Source organism: Ascaphus truei, chromosome 4, assembly GCF_040206685.1.
Source record: "Ascaphus truei isolate aAscTru1 chromosome 4, aAscTru1.hap1, whole genome shotgun sequence".
NCBI classification, from domain to species: Eukaryota; Metazoa; Chordata; class Amphibia; order Anura; family Ascaphidae; genus Ascaphus; species Ascaphus truei.
The window spans coordinates 310,132,340-310,151,922 of record NC_134486.1 but is presented as its reverse complement, the minus strand read 5'-3'; the positions used below and the strand labels follow the sequence as shown (position 1 = coordinate 310,151,922).

At 41.6% G+C, this 19,583-nt stretch overlaps 1 protein-coding gene across 2 annotated transcripts in view; it reads left to right on the top strand.

Annotated features, from left to right (window-relative positions):
• Window positions 1–16,173, top strand: part of PEX7 (peroxisomal biogenesis factor 7) — a 158,077-nt gene extending 141,904 nt beyond the window's left edge. Inside the window, exons 9-10 of one of the 2 annotated variants that reach the window (XM_075597836.1) lie at window positions 2,665–2,764; window positions 15,749–16,173. In XM_075597836.1, the coding sequence (XP_075453951.1) occupies window positions 2,665–2,764; window positions 15,749–15,832 (184 nt within the window). In that variant the 3' untranslated portion in view covers window positions 15,833–16,173. The remainder of the gene's footprint in view (window positions 1–2,664; window positions 2,765–15,748) is intronic. The other variant, XM_075597837.1, reaches the window with a different exon arrangement.
• The last annotated feature ends 3,410 nt before the right edge of the window (window positions 16,174–19,583 follow it).

Below are 19,583 nucleotides of genomic sequence, written 5' to 3'. Positions count from 1 at the left end.
CCGTGGCCCAGCGGAGCTCCCTCATGCGCTACCCCACTGACTGACAGCAATACAGTTTGCCACAGTGCACACGGAAGCGCAGGCAGATCCCCACATTCCATGCACCTGTACAACCTGGTTTGAAATTGATATTAAATGTCACAGAGTTATTTTTACATCCTGAATATCTAAACAGAATGGCATAGCCATTGGGGTGTGTAGGAAACATTAAAAACGGGTATTTACAGTACATGATTAATGCTGAATTCCTAAGTTGGGACCAAACAAGATTAAGGCTATATAAATATATATGTACCCCCTTTTCACCACTATTTTGGGTGTTTCACAGTTAGTTGGTTTTTTTTTGTTGTTTTTTTTGAGTTGCAGATTCCTACCTCTTAAATAACAGTATAGCAATATTTAAACATGCAGAATTGCACATTTAGGCAGATCAACCTGGGTGACACATCTCACACATGTAAAACATGAACACCTAATGCCTATTGGTTTCCAGTAATATGCAGAAAACTCGAATGAAATGAAAACTTTCTAATATTGGGAATTAGATGGTTATAAAATAAGCAAGAGCCTAATTTGTATGTAAAAAATGCATGTTACAGCAAGGAAATAAGTACTTTAAAGCTGCAGTTCAAGCAATATCCTACCATCAAGCAACCATTTACAAAGTCCCATCCCCTTCCTCTATTGAAACCGGCTCAGGCACACCCCTTTTTGAGCCCTGCCCTCTCTCTAGCAGTGCAACAATTGTACTGTATCTAGTTACTGTCTGTTCACATGATCTTCCACACAGAACTTTGCATCTTGGGGCCTCTTCTGCTTCACTGACAGGAATTTAATCAACCCCGATCCGAATCTTTACCGATCGATCACAGGAGAACGGATCGATCGGCAACTTAGCTAATCACTTGTCAGTGTGTAGATTCTATTGATGCACATACTGTACTGAATGGACTTTTTTTTTTTTTTAAACGGCAGCTTGAACTGCTGCTTTAAGGCACCTTTGCAGGAGGTTGTGGTAGGTTCCTGCACGGTTGAGCATATGAGGTAATGTTAAACATCTCTAATTCTCAACGGGTACTTTTATCAAACCAGGCACAATAATGGCCACTATTTCTGATCTTACAGTGGATGGGAGAGTGGTTGAAGCAAGTCTTTGCTATTGTTTTTAACTTAATATGAGAGCAGATTGTGTATCAAACACTTTAAAGTAGATATTGGCTAGGAATATGCTAGAATATGGCTAGGAAAATCTGTGTTTGTTACTGATGTTGTCTTTTGTCCCAGACCTTTTTACATTTTTCTAGTTGTATGGGGGATCAATAACTAATTTTTTAAATGGTCACCAGCATTTCCTCTTATTGTGATGGACAGATAAAATCACAACTGCTGGAAACTTACTGTACTAGTAAGGGAATAACTACAAAAATAAATAGCTCCTCACTCTATATGCTTGTATGCATGTGACAGCTGTTTTATAGTGTATTTCTTATGTTTCTTTTCATCAAAAATAGTTGCTTTTGTGAATCTCCTCCACAAGCCATAGGTGAATCTCCTCCACAAGCCATAGGTGAATCTCCTCCACAAGCCATAGGTGAATCTCCTCCATAGTTAGAAGGCCTAACCGAATGGAGAAGTAATCTCATGATAGAATAGAGACGTTTACATATTGTCTGCACTGGTACTAAAGCTAATTCGTAAGAACATGAGGGAGCATAGTGCTTTACAATCATAGTACATATTTTCCCATATTGCTCTGATTAATCAGGAAAAACAGTAACCCTTTTCCTGCTGATGAGGACTAAAGGACATTGCTCTGTGGCTGTTGTTTTTTTCCGCTAAGCCGGCACTGAAATTGTTAAATAAGCAAAGAGAACCCCACTTGACATTATTTGGGAAGAAATCTAGTCAAAGTGACATTATTGATAAAGTAGTTAATGAAATAATGGTAATTGTTTATTCTTTGTGGCAAACTCCTCTTGTACTCCTTTATTAGTGATAAGAGCTGTTAAAAATCACTTGACCGTTTTTAAAGCTCTGTGCACACTATGTACATGTATGATGAGGTATCATGCTGGTGAATTATCAGGTATTCATACCTTTCCAGCACCAATACAGGTACTAACTTCTGCTCTACAGTATAGAACAATTGTTTTTTTAATTATAAATCCTATATTGCACCCTTTTTGTTGAAAAATTCTTTATAGTTACGGGTAGAGATGGACAACCTTTTTTTTTTTTTGGTTTTGGATCTGCGTTGGTTGGACCATTCTCAAAAAGGGCGATTCGCCCTTTTCAGATTTTTTTTCTTATCACTGACGATCCACATGGCAAATGAATAATCCGCCATCGTATTGTTAAAACTCTGCACTCAGGTTAAATCCGCGGTCGCAGAGGGTTTTAACAATCCGCGCCGTGGATTTCGGATTCAATATGGAACGTGAGTGCGGATTCTTAAAAAATACACCCAGGTCCAATGACAGATTCAGATTAATCCGCTCTGATTTTTCAGTACCCAATCAGTTGACGGATTTTGTCAAAACAATCCAGGGAATGGATTTGGACAGGTTCGCTCATCTCTAGTTACGAGGACCAAATGCTGTCACAGACAAAATGCTTTGTTGTAAATAATCTAATTAGTTTTTTTTTACTGTTTTCTCTCTGTAGGTTTTGGGACTTTTCCAAGCCTTCATCGCTGCTTGAAACTGTAGAACACCATACCGAGTTTGCTTGTGGGCTGGATTTCAGCATTCACACACCTGGCCAGGTAATAGGTTTGACTCCGTTAAACCATTCTGCCCCATTAACATTACTAAAGCCAGTGTCTGCAGGCAGCCTCAGTTGTCATTTCTGTAGCAACCATCAAATTGTCAGATGGATGGCCAAAGGCCATGCTTTCCAATTCCAGTCCTCAAGAACCCCCAATTGGACAGATTTAAGGATATCCCTTCTTCAGCACAGGTGGTTCAGTCAAAATGACTAAGTCACTGATTGAGTCACCTGTGCTGAAGCAGAGATATCCTTAAAACGTAACCTATTGTAAGTTCTTGAGGACCGTATTTGGAAACCACTGGCATAAGACAACAGATATGCAGAAGCAGGCTCTGCTTGAAATACCCATTTGTATCTGACTCCTCACGATGTATGTATTTATTAAAGCTGTCGCAGTGCTTGCAGAAGTGTTTTATGTTGCCTGGGTAATGATGCAGAAATCTTTTTGATTATAAGTCTTCTGTTATACCGCATGGTTTGTTTGGTTAATTTCTAAATGAGCAACCATTCCTGATGATATTTTTTTTATATAAGACCTTTGCTCTCTTGAGTGCACATGTGTTAACATTTTAGATATAGGTAATGTTCACAAACCTTTTTATGGACTTACACTAGAGGCGTACAAAAGCAGTTCATTACAGATCTGACTCTCACACTGAACTGCTAGGACAGTGAACTACCTATGTGTTACTTAACAAGTTTCACTGTTATAACTTCTTGAGTCCTGGAATTCCCTTTACCCGAGGCTATGTCATCACCGGTGTAGCAATCGCAGCACCCGGATCCACCCACCAATGTCAGAAACGGGAGAGGAAGTCCCAAATACAAATTGCAGACTTTATCTGATGCTCCCATGCTGGGTCTTTCTGGGAATGGCACAAGGGCCACTTCGGTTACCATCCTTGTGCCCTTCTAGAATAGCATTAGGACACTAAATGGTTAACACACTACATGGTGCAGAGCTTTAGTATTTAGTAATTACAGGACGAGATAGTCAGCGCAATATTATAATGAGATCTATAACAATGTGCGCCAATACATGGCGCAGTTTTCCTTTCTCTGTGTGTCATACTGTAATAATACTCCCGGTCTGAGATGGTGGTAAACTCTGTTCTGGAGAGATCTGCACCAAATGTAAGAAGTAAGATTAACAAACTCCAAACAGAAAGTACTAATGGGTGCAAATGAAATACTTGTTCTATGCGACTGGTTGTGGGAAAACTACCATTAAAGTATACTGCAGTTTTCAGAGCTTCGTGAATTAAGCCCGTGGTGTCAGACAGAAGGTGACAGTCACAAAAAGAAGCTGCCAGTCACAAAAAGAAGCTGCCTTAATAAGGAATGGATTTAATTGACAAGGGTCACAAATAGGCATTATTACGTTAAAATGATGTTCAATTCCATGTGGTCATTTGCGTGAGCGCACAAAGGTGCTTTGCTCCAAACAGTGAGGGGTTTGGTGTCTGGAGCAGCTAGAGACGGCATTGCTGGATGTTTGAGCACATTGCCCAAGTCCAGTAGCTATTGTAATGTTATTTATAAAGAGGGCGATTTAGTTAATTCCCCATGGCTCCCAACACGCTTCTCTAAATAATAACCTCACTTAATTGGAAATTGTAATTTGGGAAGAAAAAAACCCCACTACATGCATTATACATTTTGCAATACAGTTGAGGTGGAAATGAGTGGTAGTTGTGATGATGAAATCCCAGTGCTGTGTTTTGTATGGAGCATGCAGGCTAGTTCATTTACAGCATAATTGAGAGCCACTGCACTATTTGTATTGTCAAACTATTGCTAAGGTAGTAAGTGTAAACCCCCTCTAAAGGGTTACTTGTATGGTTAGCGTGTACCGGGCCCCACCCTGAGTTGTCATGGGATCATGACATTATGTAGAATTATATAAGTGGAGTGAAAAGTTTGAGATGGTTAGGTTGCAGGAGTAGAGGAGCATCGGGGAGAGTGGACAACTAATATTTATAAAGTAAAAGCATAGGCCAGGGCTCCATGTTTTTGTTGTAGATAAGGATAGTACCCCTTAAATCAGGATCCCATTAGAAGATTAAGGTAGTCCAAGATGAGCTTTGAAGTACCGTATGCAAACGGCATTCCACAAAGGGCATTAGTAACGAGGACTCCTGGGTGCCAGCGGATCGTCTCTAACCGTGGATCTACATTTAAGGCCACGTCCATAGAAGGACAAGCCGCGCTGAGCCCCGGCATCCTCAATGGGGATGTCTTTAGAGGGGGCTCACGCGAGCGTCCGCAAGCATGCTGACGAGTTGGATTTTTCAGCCGATAGCCAAGCTGTTTTTCAGCGCGCAGTCGGCTGAAAACATCCAATCAGCGCGAAGCAGCGTCAACGTCACGGCGCCGTGATGTCGGCGCCGTGACGTTGACATCAGTGCGTCGCGGGTGATTGGCCCAGCGACGTCACTGCCCCTCCCCCACCTCTCCCCGCCTCCCGATTGCGCCCGCTGGCTCGCCTGCATGTGCATGAAATCGCACAGCTTCAGCAGGCGAGCCTCAGCGTCAGCGCGGTTCCGCACTGCTCCCCCCCTCTATGGCCCCAGCCTTACAGTCCTCTTCGGTGGCAGGGAAGTAGCAGTTCCCACACCGACATTATGGTCACTTGTACAGGACCCGTTAGGAGCCCCAATGGGACTACCATTAATGGGATTATACAGAGGGATATCCAAAACAGAAGAAGGGGGGCCAGGGTCTCAGAACAGTTAAGCAACTATGAAATATATCTCCCCCTGAGGTCTAAAAGTGGTCATTCATGGAAGCGCATAACGCATCGATAAGCATAAAGAGATATTACAATATTGCATAAAGTGTGGTGTGTGGTCTCTGTGCCTGGGGCCCTGAATGAAAAACTGTTGTATGACTATGGCGGCGCTTATAGTGCCGTCGCGTCAAAACGAATGCATTGAATCTGTTGCATGCGCTTATAGTTGCCGCAACGGCAACGGAGCGACTTAAATCTCTGTAGTCAGTAGAATTGGATTTTTACAGCGACGGTCACACCAGGTGACAGGCTATAAACCAATCAGATAGCTTCTGATGCAGGGAGAGGGGGGATGTGTGTGTGTGTGTGTGTGTGTGTGAGTGCAGGGAGAGGTGTGTGTGTGAGTGCAGGGAGAGGGGGGATGTGTCTGTGAGTGCAGGGAGAGTGGGGATGGCTGAGTGCAGGGAGAGGTGGGATCTGTGTGTGATGTGCAGGGAGAGGGGGGGATCTGTGTGTGTGTGAGTGTGTGTGTGTTTCTGTCAAGTGAAACACACTATATTAGCAACTTTAAAATAGTAAATTCCCCCTTGCTCTGATCTCCGCCCCTCTGCCTTCCCCCTTGCTCTGATCTCCACCCCTCTGCCTTCCCCCGTGCTCTGATCTCCACCCCTCTGCCTTCCCCCGTGCTCTGATCTCCACCCCTCTGCCTTCCCCCGTGCTCTGATCTCCCCCCTCTGCCTTCCCCCTTGCTCTGATCTCCGCCCCTCTGCCTTCTCCCTTGCTCTGATCTCCCCCCTCTGCCTTCCCCCTTGCTCTGATCTCCGCCCCTCTGCCTTCTCCCTTGCTCTGATCTCCACCCCTCTGCCTTCCCCCGTGCTCTGATCTCCCCCCTCTGCCTTCCCCCTTGCTCTGATCTCCGCCCCTCTGCCTTCCCCCTTGCTCTGATCTCCGCCCCTCTGCCTTCCCCCTTGCTCTGATCTCCGCCCCTCTGCCTTCTCCCTTGCTCTGATCTCCGCCCCTCTGCCTTCTCCCTTGCTCTGATCTCCACCCCTCTGCCTTCCCCCTTGCTCTGATCTCCGCCCCTCTGCCTTCCCCCTTGCTCTGATCTCCGCCCCTCTGCCTTCCCCCTTGCTCTGATCTCCGCCCCTCTGCCTTCCCCCTTGCTCTGATCTCCGCCCCTCTGCCTTCCCCTTGCCTGACATCACTCCCTTGTAGCCAGAGACGTCTCCAAAACAGATTACAACTTTCGCAATGGCTACAGAGACGGGTGACGTCATCCATAGCCGGCACTATAAGCGCAGCCTAATGTTTCGGGCACCCATTATTCTCCAACCTTGCTACCTCATCGCCTAGCAGCCGGAATCCAGCCCCTGAGTCAAGGAAACCGATGTAATCTCCGTAGAAGCCGGGTGGGTTACATACATTAGGTTAGAAAATTGACATGTTTGGGTCACTACAGTTCTACCCTAGTGTGTATTTGAATTACATGTGTAGAGGTGTTCCCCTGGGCCCTCTCTGTACCTCCGCTGCGGGGGGTGGGGGGGATCGCGCGCGCTGTCAGGGACGAGCGGCAGACCCGCCGGCACTTTAGGAAGGTGGGGGCTGAGCAGGGAGCGTTCCTGGGGATCCGCGATAGCCCGATAGCATAGGGCGCCGCCATGTTGTGTCTAACACATGCGCAGTACCATGCGCGACAGGAGGCACTGAGGAAGTTCGCGCATGCGCAGTGAATAGAGGCTCTGAGCTGGGACTACAATTCCCATGAGCCTCAGCAGGGACATGTGATGCCAGTGAGCGAATAGTAGAAGAGGATTTGCTGACAGGCAGGAAAGGGAAGCGTGTGGGAGAGACCACGCTAGCAGAGGGTCCTGCAGGAGCAAGGGGAGTGGAGGTGTGTGTTGCAAGGGGTCAGTGACCCACCTGCATAGGCCAGAGATCTCCCTTAGGCCCCAGTGCAGGCCCTGAGTCACCACCAGCTTGTGGTACTGCAGGGAACAGCCATAGATAGGGACAGCATACCCTTTACTGTACTAGCAGACAGGGGCACAGTATTCTTTCTGCGCTGCTGTGCGGTCAGTGGTTTGGGAGCAAATTGCTGGAGACAAGCAACTACTCGTGAGAGACTACGCTGGATCAGCGGATCTTTTGTGAAGTACTGTTACCGGCCGCTGGAGGGGCCGGAAGGTATTATAATAAGTGCACCAACACCGGTACCTGCAGGCGCTAATCCCGCCTGGGGGGAGGGTTCTTTGGGGACACTGGGTTGAGTGACCAAGGGACTGGTCCAGTACATTGGACACGGTGTGGGGTACACGCGGTGGTGGGAGAAGGGGACATTGCTCCAGGTGAAGTGTGGCAAAGCCACAAGTGTCTGATTGCTAAGTACCAGCTATTCATGCACTGTGATTATGTGTGGTAGATGTATTTTTAGGTTTTGCATTCACTTACTAGTAAAAGTTTACAACGTTGTTGCTTATTATCATTATTCTTGCCCAGGGGAATCTTATTCGTTGGGGATCCTGGGTATGTGGAGGCGCTGCCAAGTACATATTGTTACCCCAGGCTCCCAGTTAGCGGAGGCCCAGATCTCGCTGAGCCAACAGGTATATACAGCATTAGTAGTCTTTCTATATCAGCAGGAAAGAGGACTACACATGGAAAAGGAGAGAGAAAATGTAAAACCTTTCCTATTCTTCAGCAAAGATGTAATTTAACGTGCACTGACTGACAACTTTATGAAGACATAACTTAGGTAATACAAGTTCTTGTGTCCGAATACCATAAAATGCCTTCAGTTTTTCTAGAATAATAATGTTCAATAATGTAAAAAAAATCATTGTAAAGGGGAACAGCAGAAGAGAATTAAATTTATCTAAAAATTGCTATGTGCAACTGAGCATTTACCATTAAAAAAAAACGCAAAATTATATCAAAGGTTTTTCTTGTCATTGAAATGCCCACATTTTATTTAGAATATGTAAGGATTGTGTGTTTGAGAAGACATTTCAGAAAATGTGCTGTGTTTGAATACTTGTGGCATTGTAAATGCGGACCTTTACAATTATAGCTACTGTATATAAATTATGTTTGATATGAAGAATGAAAGCTTTCTGAACACAATCCATCTGTCACTCTCCTCACCATTCTTCAAAATGTTCTCTTGAAAAATAGTTTAAAAAAATAAATATATATATATATATATATATATATATTCAAAATGAATGGAAAGAAAATTGTACATTAGCACACTCTTGGTGTACAGAAATTAATATACAGGGGTGTTTACCTTATCAAATGAAATACCATTCCACCATTTTTTAAATGACAAATATTTCATAGTAATTAATTGCAATAACTTTATAATGGCATTGTAAAAGAATAATACAGCGCATTAATTAGCGCGTGATGCCGCTGATTGGGAAAGAATGAGCAAGCTTGTAGGAAAAATGGGATCACACTGCACTCAAAAAGGTTGAAGCAGAGATGTCCACTCGATTATTCGTGAGTCTCACGGATTTTGTTAATGTACCAAGCGATCTTATTTTCCTTAATATTTAGCTATGTTTCCTTCAAATATACAAACTTTTGGCACTTATCATTGATTATTATCACTTTGTGGAGAAAGGCATTGAAACACACATATGGCAATTTCCTTAATTCATACCACCACAAGGCAGAGATGCAACATGTTACCTCCAGTTCAGTGAATGTCAGGGAGTTTATCTGGGTAAAGTTTGTGTGCAAGCATGTTTGTTGAAGGCAAAAGTCAGTGTTCTTGTTGCAAAAAGTTGTATTTGGACCAAATATGGATACATTGACTAACCTTCTAAAATCAGCATGATAAATAGTAGGATTGTACATTCTGTTACAAGATTTTTTTTTTTAATCAAATACAAGGAAAAAGAAAAAAGCATTTTTGGGATGATTCAATCCATGTGTAGTGCTTCATAATGCATGGCTCCTTTGGACCAGAGTAGGCTAAAGGACGAGCAACATATTTTAAAACTTCAACAAAAAGAAAGAAGTTTGCTCTGCCATGATTTATGCTTTTACAATTTAGGGAATGTTCGGTAATATAGGATGAAAAGGTAGGCAATATAATGTATATACTGTTTTTATTTGTATAATATCTAACAAAGGAGAGAATGCTGCAGTGATTTCAAACTTGTGATCAAGCATTTGTTAAATATTAATTCTTACAAATTGCACACACGCCAAGAAAATATTTTTTATAATCGGGTTTGTCAGGATAAAAATGCAAAAGCAATTTTGCAAATATTTAAACTAAGTGAAGAAAGTATTTATGTTGCTAGCACAGACTGCAATATTATATATTTACATGGAAATGTGACAATGAATTCTTAATTTTCCACATGCACTGTATGATTGCTGTGTTTATCGCAATTACTGCTTTTAGCTTGGTATGGACCTTCTCTGAGTACTGTAATGAGGAAACAGTCAATGGATACCTGTTTCTAAACTCTTACAGCTTGTTTACCTCCTGTTTCTTTTATGCAGATAAACTTGGCAGTATGGATGCACATCTTTCACAGTGGCTAAGTTATGTACTCACTACACTATGCATCACTACATACACAGGCGGTTTATCTATTCCCTACCGGCATAGACTGTGCAACCACCTATATACTATGCCTAAATAATACATTTATAACCAAATATACCAGATACAAGCAGTCCTCGTTTATCCAACGGAATCTGTTCTGGAAGTAGCGTTGGATAGTATTGTATTGTATGTCTTTATTTATATAGCGCTATTAATGTACATAGCCCTTCACAGTAGTAATACATGTGGTAATCGAATAAATAACAGATAATATAAATAACAGATCATGGGAATAAGTGCTTTAGACAAACATAACATTAAGGAAGAGGAGTCCCTGCCCCGAGGAGCTTACAATCTAATTGGTAGGTAGGGAGAACGTACAGAGACAGTAGGAGGGAGTTCTGGTAAGTGCGTCTGCAGGGGGCCAAGCTTTATGTATCATGTGTTCAGAATAGCCACAGTGCTATTCGTATGCTTCTTTAAGCAAGTGTGTCTTAAGGTGGGTCTTAAAGGTGGATAGAGAGGGTGCTAGTCGGGTACTGAGGGGAAGGGCATTCCAGAGGTGTGGGGCAGTCAGTGAAAAAGGTTTAAGGCGGGAGAGGGCTTTAGATAAAAAGGGGGTAGAAAGAAGACATCCTTGAGCAGAACGCAAGAGTCGGGGTGGTGCATAGCGAGAAATTAGGGCTGAGATGTAAGGAGGGGCAGAAGAGTGTAAAGCTTTAAAAGTGAGGAGAAGAATGGAGTGTGAGATGCAGGATTTGATTGGAAGCCAGGAGAGGGATTTCAGGAGGGGAGATGCTGAGACAGATCTAGGAAAGAGTAGAGTGATTCTGGCAGCAGCATTTAGGATAGATTGTAGGGGAGACAGGTGAGAGGCAGGAAGGCCGGACAGCAGGAGGTTACAGTAATCAAGACGGGAGAGAATGAGGGCCTGAGTCAGAGTTTTAGCAGTCGAGCAACAGAGGAAAGGGCGTATCTTTGTTATATTGCGGAGGAAAAAGCGACAAGTTTTAGAAATGTTTTGAATGTGAGGGGCGAATGTAAGAGAGGAGTCGAGTGTGACCCCTAGGCAGCGTGCTTGGGCTACTGGGTGGATGATCGTAGTTCCAACAGTAATGTGGAAGGAGGTAGTAGGGCCAGGTTTGGGAGGAAGTATGAGGAGCTCTGTTTTAGCCATGTTGAGTTTAAGGCGACGGAGGGCCATCCAGGATGTGGAGCAGAGAGACATTCAGAAACTTTGGTCTGTATAGCAGGTGTAAGGTCAGGTGTTGAAAAGTATATTTGTGTGTCGTCAGCATAGAGGTGATATTTAAACCCAAAAGATGTTATTAGGTCACCTAGAGAGAGTATGTACAGAGAAAAGAGAAGAGGTCCCAGGACAGAGCCCTGGGGTACCCCCACAGAGAGATCAATAGAGGAGGAGGAGGTGTTAGCAGAAGAGAGAAGAAGGGTAGAGATGTGTAGCACTGCCGCAATTTCCAGCTCCCAGTGAAACCGGAAAAATTATGAGGTAAGCTTTCAATTGAAAAACAGGTCAGGTTTTATTGCAGGGTGGTGCAGCAAGGGGACAACGGAACAACACTAACGCACCTACGCGTTTCGTGCACTAAGCACTTTATCACCTTGATAAAGTGCTTAGTGCACGAAACGCGTAGGTGCGTTAGTGTTGTTCCGTTGTCCCCTTGCTGCACCACCCTGCAATAAAACCTGACCTGTTTTTCAATTGAAAGCTTACCTCATCATTTTTCCGGTTTCACTGGGAGCTGGAAATTGCGGCAGTGCTACACATCTCTACCCTTCTTCTTGCTGCATACTTACCTGGATGAACAGCACGCCCTGGATATCGAGGAGTCCTGCTAGCACCAAGGTAAAGGGCCATAGTGCCCCCACATATATGTATATGGTTACCGGTGCCTGTTATTACGTTCTATTGGTTACTAGGAGGGGCCGTCATGGGGTTTCTTTCTGTGATGGTCAAGTGGACCTCACTAGACTCCTAGCCCTTACCTGACAAATTACCACATCATTTATGGACTTGCTCATGTTATCCAGTATTATCTACATATGTCATGGAGGAATTCTGACCGATTTTGATGCATCACAAACACATTTTTGTTTGTTAGCAGAAGAGACACTGAAAGTAACTGGGAGAGGTAGGATGAGATCCAGGATAGAGCTTTGTTCCGAATACCAAGAGTATGGAGAATGTGAAGGAGAAGAGGGTGGTCCACGGTGTCAAATACTGCAGAGAGGTCGAGTAATATGAGCAGAGTGTAATGACCTCTGTCTTTGGCAGCATGGAGGTCGTCCGTTATTTTAGTGAGGGCTGTTTCGGTGGAGTGAGCAGTGCGGAAGCCAGATTGTAGAGGGTCTAGGAGAGAATAGGTGTTGAGAAAATGGAGCAAGCGAGAGAATACAAGACGTTCAAGGAGTTTAGAGGCAAAAGGCAGGAGGGAGACAGGTCGATAGTTAGAAAGACAGGTAGGGTCAAGCTTGCTGTTTTTGAGTAATGTAAAGTGAGTCCCATATTAATCAGTGGCGGTGAGCGTTGGATAACACATTGACGTCGGATAACGCATTCCGGCACCGAAAAACGTCCATAAGGTTGCATTGTAAAGCGTTGGATATGCCATTCGTTGTAAAGTGAAACATTGGATAGCGAGGACTACCTGTACTTGTTTTCTCTTCATTGTAGTAGTAAAACATATTCTCCTAACTTAACAAACCGAAGGAGTTATGAGAGGAAGAAAAGCACATAAGGCATATTTACCAAGGAAAAAGTGATTCTGGGGCAAAAAAATGGCACCATATGTATAAACAAAACAATCCCATTGAAAGCAATAGGAATTATTTGCTACTTCTGGTGCAGAATTACATCACATTTGCCTTGATACATTACCCCATATCGTCAATGTACTATATCCTCCCACCTGCACAACCAGGAAAAAGCCGTTCAAAACACAGCACAATATTTATCAATGAAGAGGAATCCTGCTGAAAACAGTTGGAGTTTTTCCTTTCATAAATCTGGTGCCTCTTGCACTGGTCTTGACCATTTTTCCAGCCAAAAACGTTTGGTTAATAACCCCCATTATTAACAATTAAGACGGTGCCTTCATTCTTTATTTGAATATACTCTATCATAAACATCTCAGAGCAGAAAATAATGTTTGGTCTCCATTGGATCCACTCGGTTTCAAAATGTTGGTGGGATTGTTGCTTAATGTATGCTGGCATTGTATTCAGTTTGTTACAAGGGTCTGTGCACAATAATTTGCAGCCTCATATTTAAAAAAATATATATATTATTGGGTTATAAATTGATAATGGTACATCATAGATGCATAACTGGTAGAGGTTGAGTCTTTGTAAATGAGCGTTTAATACATCTTGTATAGCACAATTTTTAAAGAAAATACATTGTTACTTTAATATATGTATGTACACATTTATACACCCACATTTCAATCCTTGTGTGTGTGATTTTCACAAATGAATGACAAGATCTCCTGAATTCTAATTCAGAACCTAACGTACTGTACATGAGGGAGTTGCACTGCATTATCTTCCCAAATTAACAGCTATTTGAGTTGTAAATTAATAGAAGCGCGTTATCTGTGTGTTTACACATACCTGTGCTTTTCTATGGTTAATTTAACACACATTCGCTGACTGTGGTTCAATGACTCCCAGTGGGTGTTATGAGGGGAGGGGGCAGAAAATAAAATCAATTTGAGACTTAATGAAACTGCTGCAAGGGAACATGGTCATCAATCATGGTGTTATTAAGGGCTCAGTCCAACTTAGCAACACATATTTACATTGCAGCAAAGTGAAAGCACTCAGCCATGTATGTCCTCCTAATGTTTTAATTGTTATGTCACAATTTACTGCCCGTTTACCAAATTTTGGTACGTTATGTCCAAAAGACTAACGATGCACAAGTATAATTAGAAGAATCAGATGATCTACAACACTGTACAGTACATACTGCTTTCGCTAGTAGTGCTTATTCTGAGCTCAGGAACTTATACACAATCATGACAGTGGAGTGTACAACGGTGCATTGATCATTGTTGCAGTAAAGTTATACCATGGTCTTTTTTTATTTTATTTTTTTAAAGAAAACAGTAGCGAACACAATGATTTTCCATGCAAAAATAATATTTGCATCAGTGTTTCTGTAAAATGGAAAATTGATAGAGAATTTCACATCAAAGCATGTCTTGAAAATTGTGCATTAAATGCAATTTTGTACCAAAAGAAAAAAGTATGAAGTAGAACTTTATTTTGGTCTAATTCTATGCTTTACCTAACGTTTTGTCATTTCTAATTGCACGTGTTTGTTACTACTGAAGGATATAAAGAATTATACTCAGAAACCTATGATTATTCACGATAACCAGTATCGATTGGTAATAAAGATTTAAGTGAGTGGGGGCTAAGAATTTGTATTTGATTTTCCACATTGCTGAAAATGTTGTTGTAGCACTGCTTAGTAAGCATGCTGTGCATACTATACAGTGTGCATATACAGCAGCATTATTCAAGTTTAACATTACTGTACTGTATATACTGTACAACACAAATGGGGCCTACACAAAACTTGCTCCACTGAATATTGGACTATTACAAATAATTTGTCCTGGCATGCAATTCTTCATTCCAGCTATATTTTACAAGGTGTATTAGCTGGTGAATTTATTACTTTCATTTATATATTTAAAAAAAAGGGTTTACAGTAACCCTAGAGTAAAAATAGACCATGTATCTCTGCTTCATAAATTTGGCTATAAAGTCTGTTGGCCATGAAGCAGGGATAACGACACATTATGTCTCATCCATCCGCTTGGCAAATACGGATCTTCAGCCTTGCTCGGTTTCCGATTTTGCTTCACCTGCACATGGTTTAAATGGCATCAGAATGCGTTGCTGCCAAACATTGGAACAAATGTACTTTTGCTTAGTATCATTTTTGCAATCAAAGATTTGTTTTTCTGGGGAATATGGGCATTTGGGGTCTACTAGGAAGAAGGAGCGGCTCAATAAGTAAAGACACCGACTCTGGCCCTAAGTTTGAAGTTGCCAGTGAGAACCTAGTTCAATTCCAGGTGCCGGCTCCTTGTGACCTTGGGCAAGTCACTTTATCTCCCTGTGCCCCAGGCACCAAAAACATAGTTGGAATCTCCACGGGGCAGGGACCTGTGCCTGGAAAAGGTCTCTGTAAAGCGCTATGTAAAACTAGCAGCGCTATACAAGAACATGCTATTAGTATTACATAGCCGTTTACACCGTGCAACTAGAAATATAAATACACGAATACATTGCAACAAAGTCACTGTACAAGTGAGAGCTTGTGCCATCATTGTGATAAGATCTATTTCTTTAGGGGATTAAAGAGCATACTGGAGACAGGAGTAAGTGTATTAGGTGTTTTTTATTAACATTTATTTATAATTAAGCAACATATGTAGGTAACATACAATAGCAAAACAATGCCAAGTTTATCTATACTGATACAAATGTTAAAAAGGCTGTAGGTATTGTATATTAACCCTATTACTTGTGAATAAGCACTCAGTGGATTTCAGTCGTCCCCTGGGCAGCCTAGAGGTAAAGTTGCATGTATTTTCCCGCACATTCATTTCTGCATATTTAAAAGCACTCCTTTTTTTGTTTTGCAGGTAGCAGACTGTGCGTGGGATGAAACTGTGAAAATATATACCCCGTCCTGCCTTTCAGTACCTCTACCCAAACCATTTCCCTAACGAGCAATACAAATGAGTGGGAAAAAAACGTCTCCATGGTTAATTAAACATCATTTAGATCTGACCTTCTTTCAGTAATTCATCTTTTTTTTCACATCTCCTTTTTGCCTAAATGTGACAATTAATCATGCAAAAGATTTTCAGTGTGCAAAGGAAACTGTGTGTAATGGGTAAAACAGCAAATTGGTCAAATAAAATAAAAAAACAAGGTGTGCTGTGATATATTATGTAGATAGTAAAAAACAGAGTTGTCACAGCCTGGTACACAAATATTGTCTGTCTGTATTTGAAACCACATGTTCTATGCTAAATCCTAATAAACGAATTACTTTTTTAAGTGATTCTGCTAATCTGTGCCCATGTTATTTTGGGGTGTGAGTACAATATGATGGACAGATAATGTCATTCATTTTAACGAGCTGCTTCCCATGACCTTTTATTCATTGTACATTTATGTATCCAGTTATAAAAAGAGGATGGCACTTATGACAGACATTTGAGGATTTTTTTTTAATAAGAGTTGTTATAAAATCAGAATGTGCTCCGTCTTATTCACTTGACTCAAATATACACTCCCACATACAAACTGCACACAATATACAAAACATACTGCTTTTGATAAGTTATATCAGTAAATAGACCTAACTACAGTGATTCCAAAATTGTGGAGATTAAATTTATATTTAAAAATAGTTTTGAGAAACATCTTAATTGTACAAAATGTTGGAGCCCTTCAAAAGTTTATTTTTCTACAATATATTTTAACAATCCAATCCTTCTTGAGACTTTCACCATTAAGGCCCAGATTAACTCTGCTCCGGTAATCTATTTAACATGCAGTTAACCCAAATTAATGCCCATTAATCACAACACATACATTTAATAGCCCAGTGTCTGAAGAAGAGATTGTACAGGAGCTCCTCAAACTAAAGCTAAACAATCAATGTGGGCCTGACCAATTGCAATCTAAGTTCCTATGTCTTGGTGCCCCCATCATGGCTAAACCAATTGCCTCCATAATCAACTCCATTTTGTCTTCTGGTTAAATCCCCAAGGCCTGGAAAACTGGTAGTTATCCCGGTCTTCAAAAGGGTGACAAAGACATTGTTACCCAAGAGGATTGCTTGTGCAGGACTCACTTCAGAAACTGTCTTTGATGTAGATGATAGTACATCTGATTAGCTGCACCTTGAACACATTATATTAATAACCAAGGCGTGAGGGCAACGGACAAAGGTTGTTTACCCCACACCTTTGGTATAACCAGTACTTTGTTTGTTTCCGAGAACTTCAAACACTCCTTGTGTTACTTAGTTATATAGTAGACAAGGTCCATCAAGTTCAACCTATGCTAAATTTAGACAAGATACTTTATGCGCACTTACAGTATATTCATCCAGAGGAAGGCACTCAACAAAACCCAGTGAAAAATCAGCCATTGATATCTCATAGGGGGGGGGAATAAATTCCTTCCTGACTCCAATAATTGGCAATCTGATTTGTCCCTGGATTAACATCCTTCCCATGTTTATTTATTAGATATATCCCTGTATACCTCCTGTAACACAGCAAGGGGGCACAACCTCAGAGGGGGGTACCTGGCCACAACTACATCCAGTGTAATAGCAGATATGTATGAATGCTGCTGTAATTGTGTACGTTTGATTGAAATGACAAGCCGGATTTTAGAATTGTTACCATACACATGTTACATTTGGTTAGGAGTTTCTATTTGACACAATACTACTGTGAATCATTTAACACTGTATTAATTCAGGACTTTAAATCACAATATTGCCTCCTACAAATGACTACCTTTATTCATGTAATAGTACTCACCTGGTTCATGGTCCGATTCACTAGGCCCGATGTCCCTGTCCCCTCCCAATCCAAAGAAAACCTTGGGCAGAAGAATGGAGCTCACCTTCTCCATGGGTGAGAGATGTAGAGAAGGGGCAGGAGGACCTCCTCTGGTTTTTGATGCATGTTTCCGGCTGGCAGCCAGTTTAACCTTCAGCTTGCGTTTGATATCTGTAAATCTTTTCTTGCAGTTTTCCACTGTCCTTTTCTGCAGACCACATGCACAGACTTCATTACAGATGTCGCCCCACATCTTATTTTTGCGGCTGCTTTTAGTCTTGGCTGTATATATATATATTATATATATATATATATATATATATATATATATATATATATATATATATATATATATATATGAAATATAATATAAACACAATATAACTATAGGTTACTGTACATTACACTTGTGATTATGTAAGGAGTGCAAATGTGTGAACTATTGTAGCGTGGGGCAGGGTGGTTTCACAGATAGTCTGAGTATTTGTGTCACAACAAGACTTTGCATGTAGTTACAGCCCCCCACCCCATTATTCGATTTAATGTGTGTAGTTTTCTAAAATAAGATTTGTAGAGACATGAACATTTCGTCAGCAGCCCTGAGTGTATAGTATGCATGTATTTGACATCTCAATGGTACAGTGAAAAAGTTAATGGTTATTTGGGATGTTTAGTTCTAAAATACTGTACATTCCATTAATCATTAAGACACTGTGCTTACTGTATGTTATTTGGGTTCTTACCTGCTAAGTTACCAAACAGTTGATTATAGCAATGCACCATGCCATCAACCAGGACTTAATTTTCCAAGTCCCAAAAGTGCCTGTTGTGCAAACCTTCAACACGACGCTTACATGCTGGAAGTACTTCAGCAGCTGGAGCATTGCGCCCTGAGGCCTCAGAGGTCTGGTGCTCACTGTCCACTCCTCCCACAGCCCTTTAGCTGGCCCTGAGCCCTGAAGCTCATGCTGGACTCCCCAACCTCTACCCTAACAGGCTTCCTGTCCTTCGCCACACCTGCAGTCGCCACACCTGCACGGGCCACACCAGCCTCACTCCTCCACTCCCAACTCCTCTGACTCGCACTTGCACGCCCACTCCTGTCCATGTCACTCAATTTCTCAAACACTCACAAAAAAGATATAATATATCTTAATATATTAGAAAATAAATAACACACTATTAAACAACTTTCACACTGATAAGAAAATATGAAAATGATATAGAATAACAAGACCACTCAATCAGAAATCACCAATAACTCCCACAATCTCCAAATATGTCCAAACACCTACAGTAGCCCAGTCTGTCTCACCCTCATTACCAGCAGCACTAACACACGCGGAAGCAAATGGCCGCTTTATATACGGGGTAGAATGAGCTGTTTTGGGTGGGTGGTTAGGCCTCCCAGGTGGGTAGCGGTAGGAGTTAACTCTTTCATTACCATAGCCGTTACCACCTCTATGGTAATGAAGTTTAAAAATGTGCTATTTTTAAGTTTTTCATTCAGAAGTTCTAACTTAAAACAATTTACTCCCAGTCGAACAAGAGTCTCTGTACCAAATATAAATAATTACACTACTAAATTCCTCCCACTATTTTCTTCAAAACTACAAATTCTAGTTATTTATAACAACATTAAAAAGATACATTATAAGCATTCTAGTAAATACACATTAATGTAGACTATTGGTTCTCAAACCTTTTCTCGTGGCTCCTCACCAGGTTTTGGGAATAGCCAGTGCACATTTACACAGGTGAATGCATTTAACTTGCATACAAACAGAATGCTGTATGATTGCCTCCGAAACCTGTTTTGGAACAGAGCCCTGAGGAGATGTTTTTGACCCCACATAAACCTGCATAATTGTACATTCCATAGGTCTGAAGA